This window comes from Daucus carota, chromosome 5 (assembly GCF_001625215.2).
Source record: "Daucus carota subsp. sativus chromosome 5, DH1 v3.0, whole genome shotgun sequence".
NCBI classification, from domain to species: domain Eukaryota; kingdom Viridiplantae; phylum Streptophyta; class Magnoliopsida; order Apiales; family Apiaceae; genus Daucus; species Daucus carota.
Window position 1 is genome coordinate 2288632 of NC_030385.2, and position 13564 is coordinate 2302195.

The following is a 13564-nucleotide window of genomic DNA, read 5'->3' on the forward strand; positions in this document are numbered from 1 at the left end:
TCCCGAGTGAGCATCAATGCTGCCCCAAAACTAAATTATGTTATGAAGGATTTGCTAGGCTGGAAGATCCAGCAGTAGCAACTGAGTTGCAAAAATACGAGGAACAAGCGAGAAAACTGTAAGGAGAAAAGAAAGATTAGGCATGTAGAGGAGTGGAGACATTATGCCTGGTGAAGGCAAGAAGCATTTTGTGAGGAAAGCCGGTGGGAAATGGTAGTACACATCTTTGTAGCCTGATGATTTGACATCAGAGGAACAAAGAGAAGCCTGATGAAAACACTGAGTTTCTTCGCTAAGGAAACTATATCAAATTTTTTAATCAGTACAGATTCATATAGTTTTATATCTCAGTTCCCAGGGAAATAAAATTATCTCAGGCTCTCTCAGCTCATGAAACATATAATTCAAAATAGCACAGAGCAAGGAGGAACTGGCTACTGAGCAACAAGAAAACTAACGGATAGAATCTCATATACACGGTCATATGTCAATAAAATAAGGAAGCTGAGTACAAATTTGAAAAACCGATAATTCAAGAGGAAAAAGAACTAAAATCTATGATCTAACAGAGCCAAAAGCTCGAAACTACATTTCAAGAATCAAAAGTAGATCAGAATCTCTTTCTGCTGTAATTATCATGCCTGGTGGTCTGCCACTAATTCTATGGCTAAAACATTACCACTTTCAAGGATGGACCATTCTCTATCCATCTTAGTCATCACGCCGAACAGTCCTCCTCCGAGGTGCTGCTGTATCATCACTGTCATCCTTCTTCTCGTCACTTTCCTGAATGCTTGAAGGCTCAGCTGCATCAGTCTTCTTTACTTCAGCAGTGACCTTTGTCTGCTAATAGATAGTACTGTTAGAATTGTCAAAAAAGTAATTTCTATAATCTATGTACAATAAGGGTCTTGACTTACAGGCTTCTTTCCACCAAAGAGAAGTTTTAGCAGAACTGAGAAGAAAACCACCACTATAGAGACAAGTACGCCAATTGTAAGGTTTGGTTGCTTCTCAGCCTTCTCAATAGCATCCTGCAAGACAAGGTTCGAATGAGCCGAGTATAGGACAGTATATCAACATCAAGGTGTACTCATAAATAGTCTATAGTTAATTACCAAAATTTTGAATTTGTGGTTCTGCAGGAAAGGAATGTCCGCAATCTTGTAGAGTAGTTCAAACACCTTCTTCTGCAATAAATAGGAAAAGTCAATTTCTAAACCAAGGTAATCAGTTGTTAAATTACTAAGCCACACATAATTAGAAAAGGCAACCCAAAGCATTACCTGGATGCCCTTGAGACCATCTGACGCACTGCTTGCTTCTTCCTCAGCCTTCTGTTTCTCTTTCTCCACATCAAACTTTGGCTTCCATTTTGTCTGCCTGTATGATTCAGCAACCTTCTCATCACTTGCTATCAAAATGTTGTCGAACAATATGCCATCTTGCATTGTCCAAATCTCAATGCCAATTGCAGCAATTGGCTCATAATCTGGTCTGTCAAGTTCAAAGTAGATGGGGTTTGGAATTTGCTGAGGCTTCCATATACCCTTGTAGCTGGGGTTGTCGATAAGTGGAGCATGCCATTTACCTTTGTATGCTGGGTTACTCTTCATTGGCTTCTTCCACTCACCACAGCCAGGAGCCTCCTCACACTTAGGGTTATCAATCTTTGGAGCCTCCCATTCACCATCCTCCTCATCATCCCAATCTTCAGGTTTGGATGCCTCGGGATCTTCAATTTCCTCAGGCTCATCATCCAACCATCCTTCAGGTTTTGTAGCTTCCTCATCTTCAATTTCCATAGGTGCATCCTCGTCCCAATCATCTGGTTTTGTGGCATCTGGATCTGGAATCTTAGCTCTCTCATCCCAATCCTCAGGCTTCTTATCATCTGGATCAGGGATAGTCTTGGCTGGAATTAGTGCTGGCTCAAAGTCATCAGCTGATAGAATGTTGACCTTTTTCTTTTCTTCTCCATCAACCAAGATCCTTATCTCGTTATCAGGCTTCAAAATGGCAGTGTACACATGGGTCAATTTGTCTGATGGCACTGATGGTGGGTTCTTGACATGATGCTCAACATACTCTCCACTCTTTGGGTTTTTATGTTTTAGAATAAAGTGGACTTTGTTTGTAGCCCCACATTTATCAGGTCCAAACATTATTGAGTATGGAGATTCATTGTCAAATCCCTTCGGCACCCACCCAGCTTCCTGGGGTCGGAGATATTTGAGATACGCACCACCACACTCAAGGCCATTTTGAAGACGTGTCTCAAATTGGAGAACAACAGTTCCGTCCTTGAGATTTACAGGTTCCTCAAGCTCCTTCACAATTGCATACTTCCTGGCCGGCTCACTCACGAGAAGCCCATAATCCTCATGTCCTTCACTTTTTGAGTGCTTCCATGCACCTGTAGCAAGAAAAAGAACATTCATATGAGACCTCAGGTCCTCAATATCATGTTAAATAACTTTCACTGGTAATGAGTGTACAAACGTGGCAGATAAAATACTAAGAAGAGAACATATGAACTACTAATACATCTGCAATGCCACTAGTATGGACAAGATAGAATGGGATGGTTGAACATGGTGGAAAACCCACTGCAGGTCAATTTCCAGTTCCAAAAAACTTTGTATCAGAACAATTTATTTTGTGATACTGCCTTAAAGCTTAAATGGTTCCACATAACTTTATAGTACCATATACAGACTACTTGCTTCTGTTGTAAAGAAGTCAACTATTTAAAAAATTCCTTAAATATCCAGCCAATAGAGTACTATATTGTCACAACATGTGGTTGCAATCCTTAACTGAATTGGTCTATGATGCAACTCTTTCAGAAGTACTTGCGCATACATATAGCCCACACACACACACACACCGACATAAAAAAGAGTTTAACTGCTTCAGGGTAAAAGATGAGAATTGGATCATAATAATGTTTTAATCCTGGAATTCAACAAGGTTAGTAGGAATGGCTATGAAGTTTCGCTATAAACATGTATTAGAATCACATTCCCATTCCTGGTCTAAAATCCCATGTTCCAAACAGCCCCTTTATAGCACTCTCAAATCTCCTTCCACACATAGAATTCTCTTTAACTACTTTCTTTTAAACTCCATTTAGATAAATAATACTCCATCGATCCGCGTATTCTTTTAACTATTCTAATCGATTAACAGAGAACAAAAGAAAATACAGACCTAAACTTCTATAAACAAATAAAAAACCTAAGCTGAATTACAATATCTGACACGGATTAAACTCTTCGAAGCTAGACATAAAGGGAGCTGCATCACAGGATCTCAATTAAAATAAACTGAAACAAGAGAGCACCACATCCACACTTCAGAACATACTCTAGATAACCAACAGCTTAGTAGTCAAGTACTCACAGCTCCAACACACACTCAAATTTCAAACTAAATCAACCTAAGTCACATCCCAAAACAATAATAACAGTCACTCTCAGCTACTCTTCATTTCACTCTCACATTACCAGAGTACATTACACGGCATTGTATCTAACTAACTATTAGTCATATATCCCAAACCAATAATTACATTCACTCTCAACTACTCTTCACTTCATCATTACATCATCACCAAAGTAACTTAACCAACATATTATCATAAATCTACCGCGCACTTAAACAGACAATCACAACCTAAATCAACCATTAGTTACATCCTGAAACCATAATTACATCCACTCTCAACTACTCTTCACTTCACTCTTACAACATCGAACTAAATTAACCGACATTTTCTCCAACTAACTAAAAGTCATGTCTCGAAACAACAATTAGAGTCACTCTCAAGTCTCAGCTACTCCTCACTTCACTATTACATCATCACCATATTAACCTAACCAACATTTTATCTTAAATTCATCGCGCTTTAACAACAATCACAACAGAAACTATCCTATAACAAACCACACACACATAAATAATCACAAACAACACAATCAAACATTAAAATTCACAAAAATAATTAGAAAAAGTGAAATCTACCTTGATATTCATCCTTCTCAGAAACGATCCACCGTCCACTAAACTCCTCATCGAACGGCTCATAGAAAATCTGCAAAACACACTCACACAATCAGATCCAAACAAATCAACACACCTATACACACAAAACACAAACATACACACAAATCAAAACTAAAACGCACCGTATCGGCATCAGAAGCTAGAACACAAGCGAGCGAAGAAATCGCGAGCAACAAGACATAGCTAAGACACATCTGGCGCCTTCTAGCTTCTTCCATGTGTAAGTATAGGTGAGATCTGTGTGTATTGTAGAGGTGAAGTAGTGTGTTTTAGTGTGTTGCATATATAGATCTCGGGAAAAATGTGTTTAATTTTATCGACCAGTTATATCGCGGGACACGTGAAGTGGACGAATGGGAGGGTGACACGTGGGAGGAAGTGTGTTGGCTCGATTAGCAACTTGATCAACGACTCTTTATTGTTTTTGTTATTTGACTTGTTTTAATTGTGATTAATAATTATTAATTATCGGTGGTTGATGAGCTCAATGAATGAAGTCATTTTGTGCGTCTCATCGTCATTATCAGCTATTAAACAAACCAAACTGTTTGTGAGTTACTCGAACTCGGCTCGTAAAATATTCGAATTTGATTCGGTAATAATCGAGCCGAGCTCGATTTATTTGGATGTTTTATCGAGGCGAGCTCGAGTTTCAAATTACTCGGCTCGTAAGGGTCGACAGCCTTATCGAGCCTCTATTGTTTTTTAATTTTTTATTATAAACATATATAATATTTTATTTATAATTTATATATTTAATTGAATCGAACTCGAGTCGAACCGATCATATTTCAAGTTTTTGTCAATATTTGGTGACTTGATTCGAGATTTCGAGCCGAACTCGAGCCTATTGAACTGTTTGTGAACCGAGCTTCGAACTCGAAATTATAGGCTCAGTCGAACTCGAGCTCGAGCCCTGAACTTTTCAGTCGAGATCGAGCCGAGCCTGACAATGTTCGACTCGGCTTGGCTCGATTACACTCCTATTATCAACCATATTCACCCATTTTCAAAATATATAAATCATTTAAAAATTTTACATACATTTTTTTTTTTGAAAATGAATTCCATTAATTGAAGAAATAGTCATACAAAATAGACTCCAACTCCCTAAAAGGAGGAGAATCAAAATAGTTCACTCTTGACGCACAAGGAAGACTAGCTAAACTAGCTATATCGTGAGCTACTTTATTAGCTTGTCGTCGAACATGTTGAACTTTCAAATCACTATGTTGACGAAGGATATATCTGTAGCACTCGATAGTACTCCCTACTTCTGACACATATTTCGTGTTGCGAAGCAGAGCTTTACCAATGTTAAAGAGTCACTCTCTACTACCACCTGATCAGCAGTCAGACTATGAATCCAGTTGAGGGCCTCTTGCAGACCTACAACTTCAGCCTCTAGCACCGTCACCTTCTCCGCTATACACTTCTGCATACCAGCTACGAAAACTCCGTGATTATTTCTTAAAACCATCCCAACTTTGAAGAAAGAATCACCTTCATGGATAAGTGCATCTACGTTAAGTTTATGCCATCCCGCATCGGGAGATTGCCAGCCAACTCGAGAACTGCCTTCGCTTTCTCTCACAAGGACTTGGGATTTTTCTTGAGCAACCACCCATTCAGTCACTATCCTCGAACCTACTTCCATGGCAACTGCCGGAGTCATCTTTTAGTCTTCCCATACCTGCTTGTTTCTTGCGAACCATATGCCCCGTAGATCTTTTGCCACACACATCACCCTTTCTTCAGATTCAGACTCAAACTTGTGTAAAGCCCGTGAAGATAAAATTTCCACCTATATCAAATCAAACCAAGCACCCAAACACTCCAAGCAGTAGGGGTGTGCACGGGTCGGTTCGGCTCGGTTTCTACCTAAAACCGTTACCAAACCGTGTATTTCGGTTCGGTTCGGTTTTTAGGTAGAAACCGTAACCGAACCGTTTCAAATGGTTTTTTCGGCTCGGTTAACCGTTGGTCGGTTTCGATTTTTTTCCGGTTTTTATATGAATAGAAACTACTATACAAATTTAATACTTTTATTAATTTCAGAAAAATATTTATATACTTATTATATCAATTTCTCTTACTAAAATATATAATTAATATATTGTAGCATATATATATATATAATATGTTATATATAATAATATATAATAAATGTTATATTTTTATTATATATTATATAAACGGTTCGGTTTTAGGGGTAAAACCGTAACCGTTACCAAACCGTTATATCGGTTCGGTTAGGTTACGGTTTTTGTCGGTTACGGTTTTTTTCGGTTTGGTTTTTCGGTTTTTCGGCTCGGTTTCGGTTTTTCGGTTTTTTTTGCTCACCCCTACCAAGCAGGCTTTTGCGTATTGGCACTCCAGAAAAGCATGCCGCATATGTTCTATATCTTGCTCACACATTAGGCACATAATAGAAGTATGCACCCTTTTTCCTCTTAGCAACCATCTAACAGGTATATTATTCTTGCAGACCCTCCATAAGAAATATTTCATCTTCTGAGGAAATTGTAACTTCTACAATCTCCGCCACCCATTTGAGCCATCTTCCTCTGAACTGCTGTTGTTACTCTCCTGCCAGTAGTGATAGCCAGACTTAGCTGTGTAACGACCATCCACAGTATGCATATCCATGCTACTCAATCTTGTATTTGGATTTGCGGAATTCTTGTCTGCAATGCATTCAACATCAAACATCATGAAAGGTTTGTCGTATCTTAGTCACGTCCCATTATTTAATGTCTGGACGGAAATACTCCTTCAACTTGTCAGGTTTGTCGTATCTTAACCACGTCCCATTATTTAATGTCGATAGAAATATTCCTTCAACTTGTCATTTCTGCTGTTGTTCAAATGATGATTCTCTATGGATAATTAGCCTTCCCCCCTCAGCCACTGATCCGAAAAGATGTTGATGCTTTGCCCATCCCCTAACACCCATTTAAAACCCTTAATCAACGCTTATTTAGCTTCATATATACCCTTCAAGATAAAACTAGCATCTCATCTCACTTTAGCTTTTATGATGTGTGACATCCCTAACATTATTGATTATGGCTTTAATTCTAGTCCCACAATTTCATATCATATGTGCACTTAATTTTTTGAAATTTCATGATTGTTTAATCTCGAATCTTCAGGGACTGGGTTCTCTTTAGGAGATTATATTACATCAATGATTGATATTCTCTTCTAAGGAGAGATTGTACTCTTTTTCCTTTGTCAAATATTCTGTCCGGTCGAATTTTTTTTGATAACATTTTAATGAGGCAAACTATGATTCATATTGTAATGACAATTAAAAGGGAATGTTATAAATTGATTGCCTTATGGTCAAAAATTAAATAATTAGATTATGTTTCTCAGAAGCAGAATTTTCACATCAATTAACCTCAACCAAAAATACACCCCGACCAGCTTGATTTCTTTTTTCGTCTTTCTTCGTCTGCTCAATTTACCTCCTGTAAGGAGTTATTGTATTACTAAATATTGGCAAAAAAAAAATAAAAAATAAAATATCCAAAATATTAAAATCTAGAATTCTAATAATTATTTCCAAAACCTAGTAATTCTAATAAACTTCAATAGATAAATTTAAATAATACAATTCAAATTATGAATCATTAGTTTAGTTTTTCAAAATTGATTTAGTTAAAAGCCTACCATTGTTTGAGTTCAATTATTTCTTGTGTTTCGGGTATTGTGATCTGGATTTTGGGCCATTTAACGCCCGAACACTTACAAACGAAGTGAACACTGTAGTCTGTAAATGAGCTGGTATCTCGGGTTGTTGAACCGGCCCGAACCATCGAGCTGAAGAATGGAGAGAAAAATGAATAGAAAGGAAAGAGCGAAGCAAGAGCGAGAAAACAGACGCCACAACATCTCTCTTCTCCGCACCATCCCCTACCCCGATCACCAAAAGTAAGTCACCACCCTTTTCTTCTACTACCCATTTTACCCTCTGTCTTTCTGTTTATTCACGCTGTAACTCGATTTCCCCTAAGAATGATATTATTTCACCAAAATCATATTCGGTATATGGTTATAGTTAAATTAAAATTAATAACTAACTATATTCTTGCCATGTTATCGAACTAATTAAAATGCAGAGACTTATTATTAGCCCAACTAGTTAGTTAAAATTTATGTCTAGAGGCTCTATTATGGAGCTGAGAAATTTATGTCTAGAGGCTCTATTATGGAGCTGAGTACGATGATTATAAAAAAGGGAATCGCACTTAACCGGTCAACAAGATACGGTCCAATATCAATTCAGTTGATCGGAAATTAATTGGATGATTAGTTTGACGAGTTACGATGCATAGATTAATCACTGATTTTTATTTGTCGTTTGTTGTTATTGTTTATTATACATAAGGTCTTGTTATGAAAATTGGAGAGTGAGGGGAATGTAGCAGAAAATGATGAGAAAAACGGGTTCTATTTAATCTGTGAAGCATATAGAGTACTCTTTTGCTAGCCTGCATTTCTTGTCTTAGCTCCAGTGATCAGTGTAATGTAGATGTAAGGATGAATGGCAATTGTTTTATGATAAGAGAGACTTGAATTATACGAATTAAGGGAGGTTGAGTGTGGACTACATTGCCTTCCGAGTTCTGAGGTTACATTTTATAAACTTTAGAAGCCTAATTCGTCTCATCTTACTGCCACTTTTATTTTTTGATCCAAAAATAACAATTAGTGTGAGGAAGGGTGAGGGAATTTTGTGTTCGTGTGTGTATATATTTCTCGAGGAAGGTGAAATTACATTGGATATGTTATGTGAGCAGCATGAGATATTAGCAGGACCAGGGCAGAAGAAGAGGGTAGTTACAGTAACATGGACAGAACAACATAGATTAGGGTCTATTTTAAAAGCCCTGACATGTGCTCAAGGGTTCATTCTCGATTAATGTATACACTGAAGTTTTATTTAGCCTTTTATTTATGGATTATATCCAGGTGGTGGTCTTCAGAAACTGTAGCTTTGGTAACTGGGGCAAACAGAGGAATTGGATTTGAGATTGCTCGCCAACTTTTGTTGCAAGGGGTGACAGTTATTTTGACATCAAGGGGGACTGAGGTTGGTGAAGCAGCAGCAAAGGTCTTATGGGAAACAGGATTGAAAGTGGTTTTTCGTCAATTGGATGTTACAAGTACTTCATCTGTTCAAACATGTGCTGATTGGGTACAACAAAATTATGGTGGTCTGGACATTCTGGTAAGACTTGTCCTTCTTCCCATATCACCATTAGCACTTTTTAGTTAAAGAAATATCTTCTCGCAGTCATTTCTTAATCAAAACACACTATTTTCTGAATATTCTGCTTCTTTTTTTTGATTCAATTCATGCATGCTGAAAGTTAATTTGTTATATCATACTTCGAGGTTCACGACTTAATTTCAGATATCCATGTTTTTATACTATATTATTATTTATATTTACAAGGCTTTCTTATTTTTGTTATGTCATTACATTGACCGTTAATACTTGGTACTGACTTGAGCGAGAATTATGCAGATTAATAATGCAGGTGTTAATTTCAACGCTTCGTCAGAAAATTCTGTGGAATTTGCTGAACAGGTTATTGCAACAAATTATATTGGAACCAAAAACATGATCAAAGCCCTGACCCCATTGATGAGGCCTTCTGCTGCAGGTGCACGTATTGTTAATGTGAGCTCAAGATTGGGGCGACTCAACGGCAGGCGAAATGTAAGATTACTTTCCTCAATGTAGTTATCTTCCCAATTTATTAACAACCATCCAGAAAGGGTGAACCAAGTTTTATAGTTCAGTACTAGAATCTTCAGAAGGTAGCCTTAAGATTACCTAATAATAGTATTAATATTCAAAACAGTCACAAAAGCAATCATATTACCTACTCATTTGGAAATAATCAAAATGTAGCTCTACAAGCAAGTCTATTAGGACTAAACAAAAGAAAATGACACCTAATATACCCGAAACATTATCTACATGCTGTGCGCGGTGGTTAGTGATTGTTGATCTTTGAGATACGATGTGGTTCCCTTCTTTCTTGTTCTGAGACCGAGGAACTTGACCATGTCAGACTGTCAATCTATTTATTAATGTCTCCAGTATAGCTATCTTCATATCAACAATGAAATTCTATATGTTGACAAGTGTGTGGATTGAATTATCTTATACGATTCTAATGTATGTAGTTCACTTCACATATTATGAACTAATCACTTCCCCTTCTGCAGACCTGAAGTGCCAAAAGCCTTTTTGTCAGGCAACAGATATCTTGTCGTAAAAGCAAATATTTCAGAAGACTTCTTATTATGTTGACTATATAGAATCTTTTTTAAAAGCTTAGGTACTCATCTGCAGTTAGAGATTGTATGTAGATGCATGTGTATCTGCTCCGGTTGCTGCATGTCTATCAGATAACTTATACTCCCCCCGTCCCGGTCGGATGTATACACTGACTGTCTGCACGCATTTCGAGACTCCTATAAAGTATAGTTTCATACAGTAATACTTTTTTGAATAAAAGTTTTAACATCAAACTTTTATTCAGAAAAAAAAGATTTAAAAAAAAAGATTATGAAACTATACTTTAAAGGAGTCTTAAAAAGCGTGCCAAAAAGTAATGTATACAATTGAATGGGACGGAGGGAGTAAGTTACAACTTGGAGAGACTGAAGGTGGATACTTTGTCTCTGAGCAATCTCTGTGTTCTGGACTTCTTTGTATTATAGAATCAAGTAATGTTACATGATATAAGTGTGTAGTTTTAGATTCTTCACTGCGGACCTTAGTATAATTTTTAGCATTTTCTGTTTTGGAAATGATCTGTCACTATTTTGCCAGAGAATAGGAGATGTCAGTTTAAGAGAACCACTAGAATGTGTCGACTCCTTAACAGAAGAAGTAATTGATAGGACCGTGGATGCCTTTCTTGAACAAGTAAAAGATGGCAGTTGGGCAACTGGTGGATGGCCTCAAACCTTTACCGACTATTCAATATCAAAGCTTGCTGTCAATGCTTATACCAGGCTGATGGCTGAGAAACTTTCCGATAGGCCAGAAGGTAAAAAGATTTACATTAATTGCTGTTGTCCAGGTTGGGTGAAGACCGCCATGACTGGGTGGGAAGGAAACATTTCTGCAGAGGAAGGAGCGGACACTGCAGTCTGGCTTGCCTTTCTTCCAGACCAGTCTGTGTCTGGTAAATTTTTTGCCGAAAGAAGAGAAATTAATTTCTAATTCCAACTTATTGTTAAATGATGATACGATAAGCAGGTTCTTGTTATATCCTTTTTTATTGAGAAACGCAGCATGTCGATTCATCTTTGCACAATAGTACCATCTCATCTTTTGCCATCCTACGCAACCCAAGTTAAACTGGTAAAAGAAATGATTATAATTAAACTCCTTACTTTGTAAACCATTACCCTTTGTAAACTTTTTTTCCAGATGTATTAACATTTTAGCAATTAAAAATGCTTATTATAATTTTTGTTACTTAATGATCCCATGATCCCTGCATTACTGTACATTATATCCAGGCTACCATATTTTAGTATGGTGTAAGATGTCAATTCTTGAATCTGAGCTGATATCACAATGCTTGTCCTTAATATTATTAGAGTTGCTCGAAGAAACTACTATTTGTCCCAATTCATCTTGGATATCTCCTATAACAACGAATGCTCCATGCTTCACAAATAACCTTGCTGTTGCCTCTCCTATGCCGCTTGCTGCTCCTGTGATGATCGCAACCTTACCATGTAGCCTGTGAACAATTGTAAAATTAAGTCACTGCGTTCATAGTTTCATATGTAATCAAATGATGTGATTAAACTATTAGAGCAAGTCCAACACTATGCTAAGAGGTTCCCTAAAAATATTATAAAATAATATGTCTTAGTGATTTAGCACAAGATTTAGCACATGAGCTCCAATAGTACTCCCTATATCCATTCCCTATTTATTATAATAATATTAAATTTAAACAACTTTGGTGTGGAGGAGAGAGGGAAATGATGTGGAGGAGAGAGGGAAATGAATATTTTAATGATAAAAATAGTTTAGAAGTGGCTAGCATATTCTAAAAATAGGGAAGGGGAGGCTTGTGCTAGTGATTTAGCACATCACTAGCATAGTGTTGGAGTGCAATTTTATCCCATATTCCCTATTTTTAGATTTAAGACTTGATTTAGCACATCTATTGGACTTGCTCTTAAAGAGCTTATGAATTACAGAGTTACCTCAGCTTCGACATCGGGGAGCTTCGCAAGAGATTATCAATGAATGAAGGTCTGATCAATAATATATTTAAACATATATAAGGTTGTTACCATATTTATAGTGTAGTACTAATACATTTGACACAGAATTTCATGTCGACTGTCTGGTTTCATATGCTTGTAGGAAATGACAAGGAAGATATAGATGCTGTCCGTAGAGATGTAGATAGAGCATCTCCAAGAACCTCCTAGTTAGCTCCTAAATATAATATAAAAAATATGGCTCTTCGTAATTTAGTGTAAAATTAAGAGAATGAACTCCAACAATGCTCTTTATATTTCTTCTCAATATCATGTTTTATTCATGTTGGGCTCCACTAAAACAAAATTCCAAATTCAAAAGTGACGATGAATTGGTGGGAAAGAATTTTTTATTGACAAAAATAAGTTAAGAGCCAAGTTGTGGCTCCTAAAAGAGAGGAGAGTGAATGAGCTCTTAACTTTTTGAAGAGCCTCTAAGAGTCTCTTGGAGCTCTAATTCATAGATGACTCTTTATTTTTTCCCTTAAGAGATTGAATAGAGAGTCTCTTGGAGATGAAATTAGTAAATTAAGATGGTACCAAATGTTTATTAGAATGAAGAATATTAGTATCAAGCTTATGCATAGATCAAGAGCCGGTTTGTCTACTGGTTTAAAGTTGTTTACAACTTAATAAGTCATAGATTGACTTAAAGTCAGGAATAAGTCGGTTTGTGAGAAAGTCATAAATTGACTTAAAATTTGGAATTATCCGGATTAAAAGTATGGATTGATCCACAAAATAAATTAAAGTCTGAAGTTAATTTGAGGTCTTTTTTTTCGGTGACTTCATTTTATAAAACATTTTCTTTTGATAAAAATTGGTCAATAAGTGATAAGTTATCCATAAATCAAGTTTATTATTATTATTATATTTTCAATAATCCAAGTCAAAATTACTCAAACATATATTTTAAATTTCCACCTTATCACATTAAATCGTGTTATTAAATCATGTTATTAAGTTATAAGTCATACTTTTAAGCCTAGCCAAACGGGCTATTATTAGTGGCATGATTTTCGTTTCCACTTGACTGGACTATAAAACACCGGCTAAATCTTTTCGTGTTGGTACTGGAATATAATCTCAGATTAAATTAAATTAAATTAAGGGGCCGTTTGGGTGAGCTTAAAATAAATGCTTTTTGCTTAAAATAAAAAAGTGGAGTAGAAGTCAG

At 36.6% G+C, this 13564-nt stretch overlaps 2 protein-coding genes across 3 annotated transcripts; one reads left to right on the forward strand and one right to left on the reverse strand.

Annotated features, from left to right (window-relative positions):
* Window positions 1-438: 438 nt before the first annotated feature.
* Window positions 439-4361, reverse strand: LOC108223090 (calnexin homolog 1). Of its 2 annotated transcripts, none has more exons than XM_017397157.2 (6): window positions 4191-4361; window positions 4027-4096; window positions 1287-2416; window positions 1119-1190; window positions 921-1034; window positions 439-846 (listed from the first exon to the last, which is right to left on the reverse strand). In XM_017397157.2, the coding sequence occupies exons 1-6, from the start codon at window positions 4284-4286 to the stop codon at window positions 712-714; spliced, it is 1617 nt and encodes a 538-aa protein (XP_017252646.1). In that variant the 5' UTR covers window positions 4287-4361; the 3' UTR covers window positions 439-711. The 2 variants fall into 2 exon arrangements, with proteins under 2 accessions (XP_017252646.1, XP_017252647.1); XM_017397158.2 differs by having other exon boundaries at window positions 439-843; window positions 4191-4359.
* Window positions 4362-7786: 3425 nt separating this feature from the next.
* LOC108220398 (uncharacterized) lies at window positions 7787-11586 on the forward strand. The gene is made up of 4 exons (XM_017394153.2): window positions 7787-8007; window positions 9049-9307; window positions 9608-9802; window positions 10928-11586. Exons 1-4 carry the CDS (start codon window positions 7904-7906, stop codon window positions 11321-11323), a joined length of 954 nt encoding a protein of 317 aa, XP_017249642.1. The 5' UTR covers window positions 7787-7903; the 3' UTR covers window positions 11324-11586.
* Window positions 11587-13564: the final 1978 nt, after the last annotated feature.